Here is a 20,390-nt window from a genome sequence, read left to right as displayed (position 1 = left end):
GAAAGTTTTTCATCGCTAATATCCACATCGTTTGTTCAAGGGAAATAAACACCTTTTTGGAGAACTGGAAATATGAAATGAGTTATTGTTTCAAAACATCCAAAACTAGGGGACGTTAGCAATGGTTTACTTATAGTTGTAATAATTATAAGTTAATAATTAAATCATATTGGTTCGGCGATTTTGATTGGATTAAACGCGGTCGTTTTGACTATTTGGTGAAACGTTAAAATTTTATCGATATCAATTTTATTTTTTTATAATTAAAAAATGTTAATATATTTAAAAATCAATGCGAAACGAGGTGTTGCATTACCCATTTTGAACCTGATTATTTTATTAACAAGTTTTAAATATGCGCAAAGCTAGCATGCCTATAGTTCATTCATAAATGCAATTAACTTAGTTTAAACTCAAATAGTTTGCATATGTTTCATTTGATATTTTTAACTTTGTGAGCTATGTATCCGTTATTTGTAATCAATAGTTGACCTTGGTCGTGCATGTATATTGAATTCAGAGCGTTCAGCATGAGAACTCTGGAAGGGGCATATTTTATTTTGAATATATCCTTTCGAACATTCAATGTGACCAAACACTTTCGGTCCCAACTATTAGAATATTTCAAATATTATCAAGCTTCTTTCAAATAAAACAGCAACCGATCGTTCTTTAATTCTATGAATAATAGTTATTACCTTCCTCATCACGGAAGTCCATTTTATCGTTGTCATGGTTTACATATTTTTTATAACATTGCATAGTCAAAAATCCGTTTAGTAGGCACTGATTCGGCATTTCTTTACATTTTGATATAGAATAATTTTATACGTTTGGTTTTATTTTGAATGGGAATAAATTGATACTTTGTTTCGCATACCTAATCAGATTTAAAAAAATGAATATCCTAACTCTGAAAGTTTCAATCCTATGTGTTGCAGTATATACAATCGTTTGTATTCTACCATCGACATTTTTATTCATCGATAACATTCTTGCTCATAGCTGATAAAATATATTTAAAAAAACAAATACTTAATAAAGGCGGTTAATAAAGTTTAACAAATACTTAAGGTGCATTAATGCGTTTAAAGTATTGTCAAGTGCTGCACTTGCTGTGTTTGAAATCTTTCCGGGACTGCTAAGTCCATACAGTTGAATGTTTCATGTAATTTCGAAGGAACTCCTTTCAAGAATGCATTTTGAAAACAAATGCATGATCATCAAGACTATGGCCCAATATGGCTCATAATGATAACACTCATGTACTTCATGGAATAGATCCGGAGACGCCATAGGGCGAAGCGAGTGCGCTAAACACTACGTATACCGGAAAACCATTGTATAACATTGCAGTTATTTATACTGTGCTCGGTTTTATGTAGGAGGGGCAATAGATTACAAGTTTGAACTAGAATGGGAAACGTGAAAATTAACCACACTGAGGAGTGTTAAGGACATTTGATCAATTTTCATCAATGTCAAAGCCTGATACTAAATACGAGTTTGACACCCTCGTATCATAATATTCACGACTAGCATTTTGGGCGTCCAAAAGAACGCCATCCGTGTTACAACACGACGCCAAAAAATGCATTTGATCACATTCAGTATGAACAAGGACATTTATTTTTATGTCAATTATTTAATTATAATTGACAGAAATTGTCAATTTTTAAAATGATTAAAATTGTGTATTTGGTTACGAGGCATCAGTACTTCTGTCATAAGATTTGACAAATTCTAAACAAAAGTATCGATGAACTTACAGCCAGACACTACCTAACTACTAGTAATATTTCAAAGAGGAAGGTTATAAGCAAGTGCTATTGCGACAGTAAGTTTTAAACAAGATAAGTTTTTGTCTTTCGAGTGGAAGCGGATTCGTTGAATGAATTCTTACCAGCTACTAGGAAGAGCATCTGTAAAAAGGTAAGGTTTCAATTATCGTCTTTTCCTTGTTGACAAATATGAACTATTGGTATATCAGCCTTAAAAAGTGTTCTTGTTCTCTGTAAATAATATGTGCGTTAATGGAAATAGCAAAGAAACCGGAATTTAAAGATCGTGTTTTACAGTTTTCACTTGTTAGTGAATATTGTCAGAGTAAATGTCAAAATGAAGGTGCCATGCGTAATAGTGGTTCTGTTCATTTGCTTCAAAGGAGGTTAAGTAATAACTTTTATATGGGAGTAGTCAAGTGGTATAGGTATAGGTATCCGCCTCTCACAAACATGTTTTGGGTTCAATCCCCGCCAGGTTTAGAGTAGTCTTTGAAGTCATTTAAGAGGTTTTGGGTTTAATCAATACTCAGGATGAAAATTACCTAGTGGTTCATGTGTCTGCTTTTCACTCAAGAGGCTGTGGGTTCAATCTCTTGCACTGTGAGAGTAGTCAATTGGTACAGATCCCGCTTCTCATCCAATAGCTTTTGTCAAAATTGAGCTTAAAGAAACTTTAACTTTAATTTATTAACTAATAGTTGTACTGTGAAATCATTAATGTTCGTGGGCATGAAATTTCTTGGTTTGCCGAAAAAAAACAATTTCGTGGGTACTTAAATTCGTGGATTTTCATTTTTGAAAAATAAATTCGAAGATGCGATCGTCTGCATAATATCCACGCGCTGGCCCGTGATTTCCGTCTTCTACGTCACTCGGTTTATGACACTCGCTAATGTGGTACGACATGCCAATTAGTGCATATACCCATGTCACTTATCGATTTAATTGGGAATAAAGGTAATAAAAGAAGATGTACCCTGATCATAAGTACAGATAGGGGAAGCTATTTAATGCCAATTAAGAATTTTGCAAACTGTGAAAACACCGAAAAGGTGCGTATATTGTCACGTTCGGTGTTTAGTAACCTTCAATGTACTAGTAATCGATTAATTATTTCATTAAATAAAAAAATCGAGTACAGACACTCATCACGCACATCTTGTAAACTTGGAGATTTTCATTAACAGCACACGTTTAAACACGTGCTTATAACTGTCATTTGCTGCATAAAACACATTTAATTGATTTGGTTCATTATTTGTTAAAGGCAGTTATAATATATTAACAGAATAATGATCGTAAGTTATACAGTGAGACAGGTTTTAACACTGTATACTGCGATCTCTGTAAATAATATACTAGAGTATGTACGTAATAAGGCAATTGAAAAAGTGAATAAAGGGTTTATATTTCGTGGGATCTTGAATTCGTGGATCACCCAACCCACGAAAACCACGAACATTAATGCCCCACGAACATTAATGATTTCACAGTATCTAATCAAAACATAAAGAATGAGTTTTAGACGGTTTTATTAAAAACGCAATTCTGTGTATTATATAACACAGTATATACTCACAATGTATGAAAATTTCTACTTATATCTCCGTATTCTACTTTCAACAGTAATGATACGAATGATGTATTGATGTTCTTTTTCAGTTGTAGGCGAAAACTGTGGCAGTCTCAATTATTCTCAGCCCGCTTTTAAATGGAGAAATGTTACAATAATCTACAAGCCATTCAGTTTTTCGGCTACTGAAAAGCCACTCATTTTCTACAATGATGGCAAACAATGGACACCTGTTCCATCAGCCATTATGTATAATTCAACGTTGAGTGTCTTTACCACGGTGCTTGACACAAATCTTCTGAAAACTTGGAATCCATACGTGTTTGCAAGATACCGTTCATGCATCAGTCAAATGATTCTCGACTTACAAGGCATGCATGTTTTAATTGTTTACTTTTGTTTGATGCAACTGAAAATGTTGAAATAAGCATTAGTTTTTCATAAAGTTAATTATGATCTTTGTAAAAAGTATTGATCTATTTTGTAATATTGATGATGATTTCTTAGATAATTTGGATTTATTTAACAATATGTATGCATTTTACATATCATAGTATGACATTACATAATACAAAATTACAAGCATGATATAAGAAAGCAGTGAATTTATGTACCAGTAATATTTGAAATACTACGAATGTAAATATAAACCAAAAATGACTGAAAAAAAGGGAAAAAAAACAAAAAAAAACATGCATGTAAAAGATATAATTGTTCATATCATACATTGTTTTATCCTTTTGTACAAAAACTTGAAATCTGAAAAGTGTAGTTACAAGAACAAATTTCTTACAATTGCCCAATCATTTTTAAATTTATCTGAGATATTTGTATTTTCATAAATGTTCCATGCTAACTGAAGGCTTTTTCTGAAACCAATTACTGTTGGAACACACATTTTTCTTTTACACAGAAAAATAAATTTCTTATATTCTAATAAAAGTATATCAAATTTAAAGTAATTATTTCCAGAACCTGACAATACTTAAGTCATTAATATTCAACTTCTGTATCATATCCTGCAATACCGACTGTATTTTATTGCAATCCCAAAAGAGATGTAAAAGAGTTTCTTCACAGCATTCACAAAAAGAGCAAATATCATTTTCAACCAGCTTCATTTTATATAATAATGAATTTGTTGGTAATATTCTATGAAGAACTCTTAAATGTAACCATTGAATATAAGAATCCTTTGTACACAACTATAGACATTTTTTCCAATTAATATAAACATTTACATATTGTAATAACCATTTGTGTTGACTTGTTGGAATTTCATTATTATTAACAAAGATTGTATATAGAAATCGGTTTACATTTTCTTTTGTCAAAATTGGGTTTATAAAAGTGTTCATACATGGGTTATTACATTCTAAAAAATTAAAGTCATTTAGCACAAGTTTAGAATGCCTCATATAGGTCTTAATTGCATAAATTAATCCATTATAGTGTAGGAAGTTGACTATAGTGTAGGAAGTTGACGATATTGAACATAAGGTGTTCAGAGATACATCCTCGGGAGATATTTACAAAATTTCCCGTACTATACGCAAAGAAGATCATATGTAGACCGTTACCTGCATTGTTTTAACACAGCGCTTGAAAAACCGTTAAAACGTCGGTAAACTCTTCATTGCACGAGAGGCACTTTCTGACTCTTCCTTATTTTAAAAATACCGTGAGAACACACTTCATATTGGAAGCAAATAGGCCGAAAAACACGTCATGGTTGATCTATTTGGTGACTAATTAAAAATTTCACATTGCGTTCCACTTTTTATTCTACATGTAATATAGTTTTTGAACTTAACTACATCAAATTATAATTCAAATCAGCAGCAAATGTGAACGTATTTACTTATTCATTTAAGATTGTTTGTTGCTTTATATAGATATATATAATTAATAATTTTATCATTTTGTAATGTGTCGATATCATCGTTAATGGTATTGAAGTATTAAGAATCTTTATTTCATTCAGTAAAACCTGAGATCCCAGTGCTTAACGTACCTATTTTGCGAGAGGGAAGTCCAGCAAATATCACGTGCATTTCAAGAGGAGGGAGACCCGCCGCAAACTTAAGTCTCTGGTTGGATGGAAAGAATGCATCAGTAGACCATTTAAAGACTTACAACAAGTCGACAAGAACATACACAACAACTATTACCCTTAAGGACCCTGCCAGAAAAGATTGGAATGGAAAATATGTGTCCTGTTTATCATCTTCACCGCTATTTGGGGTAAAAGAAACACAACGAAAGACAATAAATTGCAAATGTAAGTTTGGTGTTTAATGTTAATGAAAGAAATGATCATACACAAAGAATGAAACCAAATTCAAGTTAGCAAAAATCTTAAGAAACAAAAATGCGAACATGCAGTATAATTTATTTTAACACCCGAACCGAATCCTAAACTCAACGTTTTTCCCGAGGACCCATTTCTCTTTAACGTGTGCATCAGCCGGATGCATTGTTTTAAAGTAGTGTGTGCTCGAAACTCTAATAAGGACTCTCGTGTATTTCCTCACGAATCATGGTTAAATAATATGAGCATCAAAGGGACACAATCTAGCAGAATTCGAGTGAATCATGAGTACTGTATGGGTCATGCCCGTAGTAGCTGTTTATTCTTTTTTAGTTGCTTTATTATATGTTTACTGCTAGACATAATGCATACCACAATGTTTATTATATATTTCATGCCGTTCGGTACCATGTGACTTCAACACCATCGAGTCTGCAATTTATATTGACCAAGAGATTTCTTGCTACTTGTTTTGTTCCTGTGCATGTTCTTTGTATTTCAGATTGTAATTTTAACATCACAAAATATTTGTTTCTGATTTTATTCTGTTTTTATAAAAACAGTCAATGAATTTTCATAGTTTTGGCGTTGTCGACGTGCAATACGTTAAGTGTTGGGCATTGCGTAAAGCTTATCAATAATGTCAAAACGAAATGTACAATTTACACCTAATTATGCTCATATTGCACACGTGTGTAGCAAGTCCTTGATTTCTGAAATGACTAACTATGTCTCTTTGTCGATTCAATAATGGACGAGCGTTGGCGTCCGTGTGTGGTGATTATTTTGTTGTATTGATACTCACAGATCCACCATCGACAATGGCAATGATTGCACCAAATATACCGAGATATTTGCAGGACAACTATTCTTTCAAATTCAGTTGCCTAACGGACACATACAATGACTTTTGCTGGATTTCCTGGACAAAAGATGGCCAACTACTTTATGCAAACGGAGACGAGACAGGCAGAATGCATGACTCGTCTGAAATGGCGTTTGTGAATGTCAGTAAAGAAATCAATGGTCAATCTATAACCTGCAACGTCATTTGCCTCAACTTTGATGTTCAACTATCCAAGTCACATGTGGTCCAAGTACCATGTACTATTTCGATTGATTTATAGAGTTCTAAAACACCCGATTTCTGTATTCATGACATTTTTGACGTTGATAAATGACAAGATAAACAATAAAAATTAGTTACTTATTTTTTTCAAGTTCCTTTTGCGTATTTCAGATCAACCGAGTGTTCGCTTGTCGGTTAAAGACGAAGTATTGCTTAATGCTCATGCCACAACCAATGTAACTTGCACGGCAAACAGCTTACTTGCGAATATTGTTTGGTCTGTTTACGGAGACACACAACTCATCGTTTGCAATAAGTCACAGGAATGTGAGATTAATATATTCCCATTGGACACAAATGAACACAGAAACTACACGTGTACAGCTTATTTCGAATCTGGAAACTATAGCTTAAGTACGAGCAGCTCATTTGTTGCAGTTGGAAGAGGTACGTTTTCATTATTGTATATTTGCGTGGGTTCGTTCGTTGGTGCGGGTGCGTGCATGTCTGCGTGAATTATTTTCAATTAAGCTTTTAGTATTTTATAGCTGTTGCAGATGCTCAAATAGGGCTCTTTGATTATATTCATCTTTTCTTAAATATTCTGTACTTCCAAAATCATCTAAATAAAAAATCATGTTTTCAATGAATAAAACCTCTTGCCTAAAGATCATTTTTTTTCAATCGCAGCTTCGACGCGTTGCAAAGATAAAGCAATAGAGGGGATTGCCGTTGGTTTGAGCGTTTTTATTGCGGTGGTTATTATTTCAATGGCCATTGTGTTCGCCAGAAAACGTAAAGTTGAATCAGGATCTGTGTGTGTTTTTCTTTGTCAATCTGTTTTCGGATCACTTGGTACAGAAATGACAGCATTTTGAGATTTAATCTTCGGGTACATCCATTGTATTCATTGATGTTTTTTTAATCCACCTCAGCTCTTCCATTTGACGTGTATTTCTTCTATTGTAGGGATTTTGAAAGTGAATCATCACGAAAATCCAATTGAACCGTACGTACATTTTTAAGTATTTACAGTAATTTTTTAGTTTCTACATTCATGTTATATTTGTATTGAAACACTACATTTTAAAACGCTGTACATTTAAAATTGTTGGATTTTGTTGTGCATATATATACAATGATTAGTGTTTATAATGCCTTTTTCAGTCAACCTGCCCAATATGGTGAGTTGCTCTTTCCATGGTATCCAATGTTGGCCCTAATCAAATCATTATTTAAAAACGGCTTTGTTGATATGTGTTCAATGTACTGTGTGCTCATACATTGTGCCTCTAAATGGTTTTTATATTTGGTTTTGGACTACTGGGCCTGTCCCTGTAGTTGTCATTGTACTATCAATATTTGCTCGTTAAATTTGAATGTTACTTGGTAAATAGCCACTGATTTTGTGTTTTCATGGCACCGATATGACGAGTTAATATTCAGTAAAAACGTGGTTGGTGAAAACTACATGATACCTTAATAATTGAGCAAAAACAAATAACGACTATCTCTATTACTTTGTCGACCATGTTATACGAACATGCATGTTGTTGGTCGAATAAAACTATATGTGTAAACGCTTTTCACTGCAGCCAACGTGCAGGAATATGAAAATTAGAAATGAACGAAGTCGTCCCGTACTCCCAAATTGACCAAATCAGGACAGAGGGATGTACAGCGAAGGTAATATGTTTGTGGAATCGGTTTCGAATGATACGTTAGAATTGAAGGCTCTAAGTATTTAAATGTTATAAAAACAAGTAAGATCAAGATAGTTTGCATTGTTTTATGTTACATGAAACTAATAAATGTTTTACCTTCAGCTGATAATCTTTGTCTTTTAGTGTTAGGGCGTTGTTGATATGTATGACTGACTATTCCACGTTTACCTTTCCAAGACATTTCAATGCAAATAAAAGTTAAACCTGTATTTCAGTTGCTCTTTGATGTTATTTTTTTTAATATTATTCCCAAAATGTATTTACTGCGCGTATGTACTCTGTATCGTTACTTGTACTAATTTAATACTCATTTGTCGTTTTAAATAAAAAAATACTTTGAAATATCAAGCAACGTTATTATTTTTTAAACATTTAGGTGTCAAATAGCAACCCAGTCTATGAAGATGTAGGCAAAGAACATTTGAATACAGCCAGCAAGTAAAAGAGAAGAGGTAGGCCGCCAACTCCTACAGAATATATTGACGTTGATTTTGTCAGAAAAAGGGTGTATCAAAGATGGATAATATGAATGAACGTCAGGGAAGATACCTCCACATACCATGAATGAATGTCAGGGAAGATAGCTTACTCTATACACCATGAATGAATGTCAGGGGAGATACCTCCACTCACCATGAATGAATGTCAAAGAAGATACCTCCACACACCATAGATGAATGTCAGGGAAGATAACTTACTCTATACACCATGAATGAATGTCAGGGGAGATAACTCCACAAACCATGAATGAATTTCAGGGAAGGCAACTCCACACATCATGAATGAATGTCAGGGAAGATAACTCCACACATGTGACCATGACTGAAAGTTTGATGTAATAAATGCAAAACATTTCTGAAAAATGAAACAGTGAATAGAATTGATTATTTACAAATAAGTTTTCATTCCAAATATATATCAATCTTAGATATTGCATCTGTTATATTTCATTCTAAACATTTAGGCTATTTATACTTTGCGGAACGGAACGAAACGGAACGGAACAAACATTGAGGCACCACACGGGGCACAGCATTTTTTTTACTAATATGTAAATATATTAAATAATAATAATGATATATTGAAACTGCCTAGCGAACAGTCGATCAAGGGCTTTTTCGAACTGAACCATCTGAAAACCCACTTCTAAATGGATATTAAAATCTTCGGGACTGCAAACAGTTGTTCCGTTTCGTTCCGCAAAGTATAAATATCCCATAGAATAATGATATTTAGCGGAACGGAACGGAACAAGATTTATTTTTTCTTGTCAATGGAATTTTTCATCCTGGTATATTACAGGTACACGAATTTATTACATGCAACCTAGCTGTTTTAAAAAACTATGTTCTTGACTTAGTCAATATAGGAAATCCTATCGCCATAAAATTTATATATTTAAATGTTTTGCACTTGTTGCAGTAATTTAATATTTATTATTCATATAAACTGACGAATGAAAAAAAAATGAGTAGACAATCTAAATATTTTTGGCGATATCAGGACCTCTTTAATATGTATCGAATGGCCGTCATATCCAGTACACTCATTTTGTATTATATAAAATTCTAAAAAATATTAATAATCATCGTAAACAAATTAAATTTGAAAACATGCTTGCCATATATAAATTGATATTAATAATTAATATTAATAAAGTTGAAATATCACTATTACAGTCAGCATTGTGTACAAACCATGTCTTCAACTTTATAAATTGTGATTCCGTTTCGTTCCGCAAAGTATAAATATCCCCTAAGATAATGATATTTAGCGGAACGGAACGGAACAAGATTTGTAGCTGCCAACTTCCCTACATGAATCAGAGGTGGAGGACAAATGATGTCAGACTAAATGTCTTATCAAATCGGCACGGAGAACATTGCCCGCCCAAGGATCGAACTTAGACACCGACGCTCCTACTTATTGATCTAAGCGGGCGGGTTGGAAACTTCTATAATTATCGTAAACAAATTCAATTTAAAAACATATAATTTGAATGTGCATGCAGTAATAAAGCTGAAATACATGTATCACTATTACAGTCAGCATTGTGTACAAACCATGTCTTCAACTCTATAAATTGTGATTCCGTTTCGTTCCGCAAAGTATAAATATCCCCTAGGATAATGATATTTAGCGGAACGGAACGGAACAAGATTTGTTATTCAATATCCATTTCCTCCTTTATAATGCTTGTATAAACTTCACATATAAATAATCATTCATGATGCATAAACAAAATCGCAGGCTACATATCCTGCTAATGAAGACTCGTCAACAAAGTGAAGAGTCTTCATTAGCAGCGCATGATAGCAGGATAACTGATTATATATAAGTGAAGTTTATACAAGCATTATAAAGGAGGAAATGAGTCATAAATAACAAATCTTGTTCCGTTCCGTTCCGCTAAATATCATTATCCTAGGGGATATTTATACTCTGCGGAACGAAACGGAATCACAATTTATAGAGTTGAAGCCATGGTTTGTACACAATGCCGACTGTAATAGTGATATTTCAACTTTTATTAGTGCATGCATATTCAAATTATATATTGCAAATGTGTTTTCAAATTTAATTTGTTTACGATAATTATATAACTTTCTAACCCGCCCGCTTAGATCAGTAGGTAGGAGCATCAGTGTCGCGAGTTCGATCCTTGGGTGGGCAATGTTCTCCATGAAGATGACAAGTCATTTAGTCTGACATCATTTGTACTCCACCTCTGATTCTTGTGGGGAAGTTGGCAGTCACAAATCTTGTTCGGTTCCGTAAGCTAAATATCATTATCCTAGGGGAAATCTTGTTCCGTTCCATTCCGCTAAATATCATTATCCTAGGGGATATTTATACTTTGCGGAACGAAACGGACTCACAATTTATAGAGTTGAAGACAAGGATTGTACATAATGCTGACTGTAATAGTGATATTTCAGTTTTATTAGTGCATGCACATTCAAATTATATGGCAAACATGTTTTTAAATTTAATTTGTTTACGATAATGATATAGTTTCCAACACGCACACTTAGGTCTGTAGGTAAGAGCGTCGGTCTTCGGGTCGCAGAGTCGCAAGTTCGATCCGGGAAGTTGGCAGTTACTTGCGGAGAACAGGTAAGTACGGGTACAGAATCCAGGAACACCGTTTAGGTTAACTGCCCATCGTTACATGACTGAAATACTGTTGAAAACGGTGTTATATAAGTTCCACATTTCTGTATTTGATTTATATGTTGTGATTTCTAAAAGTGACGAGTCTTCATTAGCAGGATATGTAGCCTGCGATTTTGTTTATGCATCATGAATGATTATTTATATGTGAAGTTTATACAAGCATTATAAAGGAGGAAATGGATATTGAATAACAAATCTTGTTCCGTTCCGTTCCGCTAAATATCATTATCCTAGGGGATATTTATACTTTGCGGAACGAAACGGAATCACAATTTATAGAGTTGAAGACATGGTTTGTACACAATGCTGACTGTAATAGTGATACATGTATTTCAGCTTTATTACTGCATGCACATTCAAATTATATGTTTTTAAATTGAATTTGTTTACGATAATTATAGAAGTTTCCAACCCGCCCGCTTAAATCAATAAGTAGGAGCGTCGGTGTCTAAGTTCGATCCTTGGGCGGGCAATGTTCTCCGTGCCGATTTGATAAGACATTTAGTCTGACATCATTTGTCCTCCACCTCTGATTCATGTAGGGAAGTTGGCAGCTACAAATCTTGTTCCGTTCCGTTCCGCTAAATATCATTATCCTAGGGGATATTTATACTTTGCGGAACGAAACGGAATCACAATTTATAGAGTTGAAGACATGGTTTGTACACAATGCTGACTGTAATAGTGATACATGTATTTCAGCTTTATTACTGCATGCACATTCAAATTATATGTTTTTAAATTGAATTTGTTTACGATAATTATAGAAGTTTCCAACCCGCCCGCTTAAATCAATAAGTAGGAGCGTCGGTGTCTAAGTTCGATCCTTGGGCGGGCAATGTTCTCCGTGCCGATTTGATAAGACATTTAGTCTGACATCATTTGTCCTCCACCTCTGATTCATGTAGGGAAGTTGGCAGCTACAAATCTTGTTCCGTTCCGTTCCGCTAAATATCATTATCCTAGGGGATATTTATACTTTGCGGAACGAAACGGAATCACAATTTATAGAGTTGAAGACATGGTTTGTACACAATGCTGACTGTAATAGTGATACATGTATTTCAGCTTTATTAGTGCATGCACATTCAAATTATATGTTTTTAAATTGAATTTGTTATCGATAATTATAGAAGTTTACAACCCGCCCGCTTAGATCAATAAGTAGGAGCGTCGGTGTCTAAGTTCGATCCTTGGGCGGGCAATGTTCTCCGTGCCGATTCGATAAGACATTTAGTCTGACATCATTTGTCCTCCACCTCTGATTCATGTAGGGAAGTTGGCAGCTACAAATCTTGTTCCGTTCCGTTCCGCTAAATATCATTATCCTAGGGGATATTAATACTTTGCGGAACGAAACGGAATCACAATTTATACAGTTGAAGACATGGTTTGTACACAATGCTGACTGTAATAGTGATACATGTATTTCAGCTTTATTACTGCATGCACATTCAAATTATATGTTTTTAAATTGAATTTGTTTACGATAATTATAGAAGTTTCCAACCCGCCCGCTTAAATCAATAAGTAGGAGCGTCGGTGTCTAAGTTCGATCCTTGGGCGGGCAATGTTCTCCGTGCCGATTTGATAAGACATTTAGTCTGACATCATTTGTCCTCCACCTCTGATTCATGTAGGGAAGTTGGCAGCTACAAATCTTGTTCCGTTCCGTTCCGCTAAATATCATTATCCTAGGGGATATTTATACTTTGCGGAACGAAACGGAATCACAATTTATAGAGTTGAAGACATGGTTTGTACACAATGCTGACTGTAATAGTGATACATGTATTTCAGCTTTATTACTGCATGCACATTCAAATTATATGTTTTTAAATTGAATTTGTTTACGATAATTATAGAAGTTACCAACCCGCCCGCTTAGATCAATAAGTAGGAGCGTCGGTGTCTAAGTTCGATCCTTGGGCGGGCAATGTTCTCCGTGCCGATTTGATAAGACATTTAGTCTGACATCATTTGTCCTCCACCTCTGATTCATGTAGGGAAGTTGGCAGCTACAAATCTTGTTCCGTTCCGTTCCGTTCCGCTAAATATCATTATCTTAGGGGATATTTATACTTTGCGGAACGAAACGGAATCACAATTTATAAAGTTGAAGACATGGTTTGTACACAATGCCGACTGTAATAGTGATATTTCAACTTTATTAATATTAATTATTAATATCAATTTATATATGGCAAGCATGTTTTCAAATTTAATTTGTTTACGATGATTATTAATATTTTTTAGAATTTTATATAATACAAAATGAGTGTACTGGATATGACGGCCATTCGATACATATTAAAGAGGTCCTGATATCGCCAAAAAATATTTAGATTGTCTACTCATTTTTTTTTTCATTCGTCAGTTTATATGAATAATAAATATTGAATTACTGCAACAAGTGCAAAACATTTAAATATATAAATTTTATGGCGATAGGATTTCCTATATTGACTAAGTCAAGAACATAGTTTTTTAAAACAGCTAGGTTGCATGTAATAAATTCGTGTACCTGTAATATACCAGGATGAAAAATTCCATTGACAAGAAAAAATAAATCTTGTTCCGTTCCGTTCCGCTAAATATCATTATTCTATGGGATATTTATACTTTGCGGAACGAAACGGAACAACTGTTTGCAGTCCCGAAGATTTTAATATCCATTTAGAAGTGGGTTTTCAGATGGTTCAGTTCGAAAAAGCCCTTGATCGACTGTTCGCTAGGCAGTTTCAATATATCATTATTATTATTTAATATATTTACATATTAGTAAAAAAATGCTGTGCCCCGTGTGGTGCCTCAATGTTTGTTCCGTTCCGTTTCGTTCCGTTCCGCAAAGTATAAATAGCCAAACATTTATCATTCCTACAAGTAGCAATTACCAAGTAAGTTACATTTTTTTTAAATAATGTCACTTCCAGGAAATTTAAGCTATAATAGTCCATCTGATAACATTATATTCAGAGTTTTGAAATTTTCCAACAAATAATCTTCCTGGAAACTGTTAACTATTTGAATATGTCACAACCATCTTTGCGTGTACATGTGTTATACTAATATAGTTTAGCTACATTGTGAAGGAAGTTTTAAGGGTATATATAAACAAGAACTTTGATAAGGGGGTGGGGCATGTGGCATCCGACTGTTTGCATACAATTTAATGTTTCATACCTTGACCCCTAGTTTTCTTATAAGTTTTTGAGTTTGACATTGCTTTTGATTATTGTCTTCACAATAATATAATAGTAGATTTGTGGCTTCTGTGCTTGTCCTTGTAGCTTGCCAGATTGAATGACAGTTTAGTACATAAGGTGATTTGGATTACGTTGAATCGACTAAGAAAATCCCTCATTAAGACCGATAGGAAAATAAACGTGCTATGACTATGTGTCAGGCGGTAGTACTGTTTTTCATGTATATCTTATGTGGAAATACATCCCAGATGTCTCAGGGTAAAAGTAAAAGTATGCTTTATTATCTTACATGTGTTGTACCTAATCTCAAAAAGCTTGCATACAAGGACGTAAGTGCAGTTACCACCAGCTTTATTTTACTTTACTTTTCAATGTAGTTATAAAGACGTGAATTAGTAATGGACATAATAGTTTTTGTATTTCGATATCATTTGTTGCTTTTATGTTTATTTCATATTTGTTTAACTGCTGCCAATTGTATAAAAGCAGATGATTCTTTGGTGTGGTTTACGTTGACTTAACGTTTTATTAATTGAAATATATCTATCCAATAATAATTGTTGACCAATCAAAATATTTTGTGTGCAAAGAGAACCTTTGGAGAACTTATTCAGCGTTAAACAATTGGCTGTTGTTTATTATTTTTATGTGGTGGGGTTTTTTTCGTACCTTTAAAATGTTTGTTTGTTTCCTCACACAATATGCCATGCTTTATCACGCAATGACTGTATTAAATATATTTCTTCGAACTCATGTTTAACTGGAATTGTTGGCGATACTTCTAATTCAGAATAGAGAGAGTTATCTTACATTTTATCAAAACTTGCCTTGTATCTCCAAGGGGATTTTTTATTAAATGTAAACATATTTAGAATATTTCATTATCGAAGTATTTTCTATATAGAAAACGAACGTTCATTTCGCGTTAGGACGTCAATTTTGTTCAATTGTTCAACTCTGATTCGACTAACGCATCGTCATTGAACTAACGGTGAACGGCGTTTCAAATATCGATCATTCCTTTTCACAGAAATTAATTGTCGTTAATATATTTTTTCTAATTAGTTTTACCTGAAATAATTCATACCTTTAATTGAAATATATACTAGTATAAATTCATACTAAAACTTAAAATTTAAGGACTCAATTTTATTATCTGTGCATCCACACAGTATTAACCCTCGAGCACAATATTCCAAATTTACCAAAATGCCCAAACGCGCTACGGGGATTTCCATATCAAGCCCAAGCGTTCATAGTGCATGAAGGCACGAAAACACTGTTCAATCCATAAATGCCTCAGTGATGCTTTTTTACATACTCTGTAATTACCCATTTGCTTTATTAATGGCAATGACCTTGTTTGACCATATTGCCCGGGTAATGTTAATAACAGATATATTGTTCATATCTACCACTAGTTAGCTCTTTTCAAAAGAATTAAAATGATGTATCACCAAATATTGACATTCGATTCGTCCTTTCACAGTTTTCTTTGGGCGTCATTTTCCACCAATATCAAATCATACTAATAACCAATGGCATTTGTGGTGTAAGCCAGCTGTTTGTAAACACATATAAATCAAGTTCTTATCATTTCAATTTCATTGCAAAATATTTTAAATTTACTTCTTCTCAAAGTTAGCGACCGTTTTTACCAAATCTTATAATTTGAAGTTGTAAACTAGATCGTACCATTGTAAAGTAAACAAAAAGGCCCCAATTTCTCGAACAGTCGTATGTTGATTATAATAGCATCAAGCAAAACTCACAATTTCTGTTATGGCATAAATTGTGTAAAATTCTCCATTCAAAGAATTATGAAACTTTCAATGGAAATTATTTAAAACATAGTTGTAACATCTGGTCATAGAAACAAGTTACAGCCTCGATTCGGATTACTCTCTATATTCATTTTAGGGAAAGATAACTCAAATACACAACGTAAACTCCTATCATAAATTAATTTTCTAGATATAAACAAAACAGTAATACAAAAATGTAAAAACAATGTTTTGGTTTATAAAATAAAGTTTAAGCAACTGAAATATGATACTTTAATCTGTTTGCCTCAAAAGGTCGAAAAATTGGATCCAGGCTTTAAGGAAATACACTATTATGGTGATTTTATTGATATTTCATATTTTTTCAATAGCAAATGTGTATAAGAAAATATTAAAACATATGTATATGAAAAGTGAGATAATGTCACAAAAAGTGAAAGGCGTATTACATTCAATTATAGTTATTACTTAAAAACCACTTAACTTCAGTGTTATTCTGAATTTATTATAGGTAATCGTCCTATAAAAAATACAACTACGTTATATTGTGTACAATGTGTAATTTACTTCTTAGTACAAATGTTCCTGTTGGTTTAGGTCTTCCAGAGTTATAGTTTTGTGTCCACGTAATACATATAGTACATAGAAGATACTCTTGGGATTATATCAATCAAATTTATAATCAAAATAATATCGAATGTTTTTTCACAGCTGATTTCAACATCGTTGTTCAAGGGAAATAAATACTTTTTAAGATCACTGAAAATATGATCTGAGTTATCATTTCAAACAAACGGAGCCAGTGAACGCTAGCGTTGCGCGTTTACCATAACTATTTTATATTAATAATTAAAAGTCTCAATCAAACTGAGACTGTGGTTGCCATCCTTGTGAATCTTTTTCGTATGCTTCTTATAGTTGTCGTTATGATAAGTTTTAGTCTTAAACTTTAGTTCAACGATTTGTATTGGGTTTAACAAAGGGCTATACTCCGTGAAAAATTGTGCTTTTGACTATTTAGCGAAACAATGTAATTTCACTCATTTTATTTTTATATTTAAAAATAGTTAATACAATTGAAAATGATTGCAAACCTAGGTCTTGAAATGCTCCTATTGAACCTGACCAAATATCATAATTTTATATACAAGTGTTAAACATGTTCAATGCAGTGGCTTGCAAGCCTAAAGTTCATAAAACACATATCATTAGTGCAATTTTTATACATACTTTTCATTTGATAGTTTTAACTTTGTGAGCTGTGTATCCGTTATTTCTAATCAAAGTTGACGTGCATGCATAATGGAATCGCAACATTCATCATGGTCTCTGGAAAGGGCATATCTTATTTTGAAAATATCATTTCGACCATTCAATATTACCAAACACGTATGGTCACAATTATTAGAATAATTTCAGGAAGTATCGAAAACAACAACCGTTTGTTTTCAAACATGTGAAAATTTGTGTATAACCTTCCTCATCACGGCAGTCAATTTTATCGTTGTCATGGTTTACACTCGACATTGTAGAATAGAATAATGACTAAACCGATTAAAAGATTTAAAAAACAACAACTTGTAACTTAACTTTGCATTGTCACAAATTAGTATAGTAGGCATTGTATTCGGCATTTTTTAAATTTGGATATAATAAACCTGTATTTGTTTTGTTTTACTGAGTGGGAATAATTTGACACATTGTTCGCATACATTATCAAAATCATTTTTGAATATCGTAACTCAAACTCAAGTTTCAAACTCATGTGTTGCAGTAAATACAATCATTTGTATACTTATATCGACATTTTTTCATCAATAACATTCATAGCTGGTGAAAGCGAATAAAAATATTGAAAAACTTAATACAGGCTGTTGAAATGTTTAACAAATACTTAAGGTGCATGCAGTCGTTTATAGTAATGTCAAGTGTTGCACTTGCTGTGTTTGAAATCTTTCCAGGACTGCTAAGTGCATGCATTTGAATGTTTCATTAAGCATATTATTTACTTTCGAAGGATCTCTTTTTGAGAATGCACATTAAAATAAATCATGAACATCAAGACTATGACCCAAAATGCCACATAATGATATTAATATAGAAAACCATATTGGATGAAGGCGAAGCTCGAACTCGAATGTGGTTTTCTGTGCCCAGTATATCCCATAGATGGTCACCTACTAACCCCGTAACGTATATATCACGCCGGCAACCTGTTTAAATTTATCAATACGCAAACCATATTTGGAAATGTTTCATTTATTCTTCGAAATAGGGTAATAGACGTTATTTATATACGATCTAAAGATTAGTGACCCAATATGGAAAATAATGGGTCACCGCGTGACCAGTCCTTGACCAATGGCGTTGCATCATTTATATAACAGGCGTGATATGAAGTGTTAAGGGAAAACGCTTTTACGCGCATTCTTTATCCTGACCATACCGCGCTTACTTTAATCTCGCTACGCGTGTGATTCATGTAAGAAAACACAAGTGAGCCCAAGGTTTAAATAAAACATACGAAAACTAAGCTGTATCGAAACGATTTTTTCAATTTTATCCGGGATTTCTGTAACACAGGTGGTATCCCGGTCAAAAAGTACGTTATGCCTGATTCAAAGGGGAAGGGAATGACACCCAGAGATTATCATTGCTAGACCTGGAGTATATAATTAATCCTGCAATTATAATATTTGTCAAAGTTAAAGTGATGCATGCTATTATATACGAAAAAAACACTTTAGTTCACTGTTCTTCATTTTTAATACTCTTTGAAACAATCACAAAACGAAAACAATACACAATATTCAGCTCGCAAATAAACTCAAAATATCATATATTGAGCTTTGCACACAAAAACAACACAACCTTAATTTCAATGTTTGTGTGGTTAACACAAATAATTACAACATTCCGTTAATCGCTCTGGTTGCCCCGATATTACGCGGTAATATAGTCTTGGGTTGTGGGGAAAACCGGAGAACCTGGAGGAAACCCACTTGTCCGGCTTGGTGACTACAAACGAAACTCACACCTGCCCAAGCCGGGAATAGATCCCGGGACGCCTTAGGGCGAAGCGAGTGCGCTTAGCACTGTGCCAAGGGAAAAAAGTGGTTTAACATTGCAGTTTCATATATTCAGATCGGTTTTATGTAGGAGAGGCAAGCCATTACAAGTTCGAACTAGAATACGTGAAAAATAACCACATTGATGAGTGTAAAGGGCATTTCATCAATGTCAAAGCCTTATACTAAATACGAGTTTGACACCCTCGTATCATATAATTCACGACTAGCATACTGAACGTCAAGAACGTCATCAGTGTTGCAACACGACGCCAAAATGCATTTGATCACATTCAGTATGGACATGGACCGTTATTTGTTATATTCAATTTGTATTATAATTGACATAAATTGACATTTTTTTAAACGCTAAAAATTATATATATGGTTACGAGGCATCAGTTTCCATAAAATAGGCACCTTGATTTACATTATATACACAATATTGTGCCTGTATGGAATACTACTGTAATAAGATTATAAAACATATTAATAAAAGTATCCATGAACTTACAGCCAGACACTACCACTTAAACTTCACGTTACATAACATTTGAATGAGGAAGACGACAAACAATAGCAATTTTGACAATAAGTATTTAACAAAATAAGTAATTGTATTTCTAGTGGAAGCGGATTCGTTTTAATGACCATTCAAGATTACTAACCACTAGGATGTGCATCGATAAAAGGT

At 33.5% G+C, this 20,390-nt stretch overlaps 1 protein-coding gene across 2 annotated transcripts; it reads left to right on the top strand.

Moving 5' to 3' along the window:
- The first annotated feature begins 1,997 nt into the window (after positions 1–1,997).
- LOC128221212 (cell adhesion molecule 4-like) lies at positions 1,998–9,986 on the top strand. Of its 2 annotated transcripts, XM_052929715.1 has the most exons (10): positions 1,998–2,167; positions 3,447–3,728; positions 5,342–5,638; positions 6,476–6,772; positions 6,909–7,184; positions 7,428–7,532; positions 7,707–7,746; positions 7,905–7,921; positions 8,333–8,423; positions 8,838–9,986. In XM_052929715.1, the coding sequence occupies exons 1-9, from the start codon at positions 2,119–2,121 to the stop codon at positions 8,356–8,358; spliced, it is 1,389 nt and encodes a 462-aa protein (XP_052785675.1). In that variant the 5' UTR covers positions 1,998–2,118; the 3' UTR covers positions 8,359–8,423; positions 8,838–9,986. The 2 variants fall into 2 exon arrangements, with proteins under 2 accessions (XP_052785675.1, XP_052785684.1); XM_052929724.1 differs by lacking the exon at positions 6,476–6,772.
- The last annotated feature ends 10,404 nt before the right edge of the window (positions 9,987–20,390 follow it).

Source organism: Mya arenaria, chromosome 2 (genome assembly GCF_026914265.1).
Source record: "Mya arenaria isolate MELC-2E11 chromosome 2, ASM2691426v1".
Classification (NCBI taxonomy): Eukaryota; Metazoa; Mollusca; class Bivalvia; order Myida; family Myidae; genus Mya; species Mya arenaria.
This window is presented reverse-complemented; position numbering and strand designations above follow the sequence as displayed.

Coding starts and splice junctions, on each gene's coding strand:
- LOC128221212 (XM_052929715.1), top strand. CDS start 2,119: ATGAAGGTGCCATGCGTAATAGTGGTTCTGTTCATTTGCTTCAAAGGA. Junction 2,168..3,446: donor GTTCATTTGCTTCAAAGGAG/GTTAAGTAATAA, acceptor GTTCTTTTTCAG/TTGTAGGCGAAAACTGTGGC. Junction 7,533..7,706: donor CATTGTGTTCGCCAGAAAAC/GTAAAGTTGAAT, acceptor CTTCTATTGTAG/GGATTTTGAAAGTGAATCAT.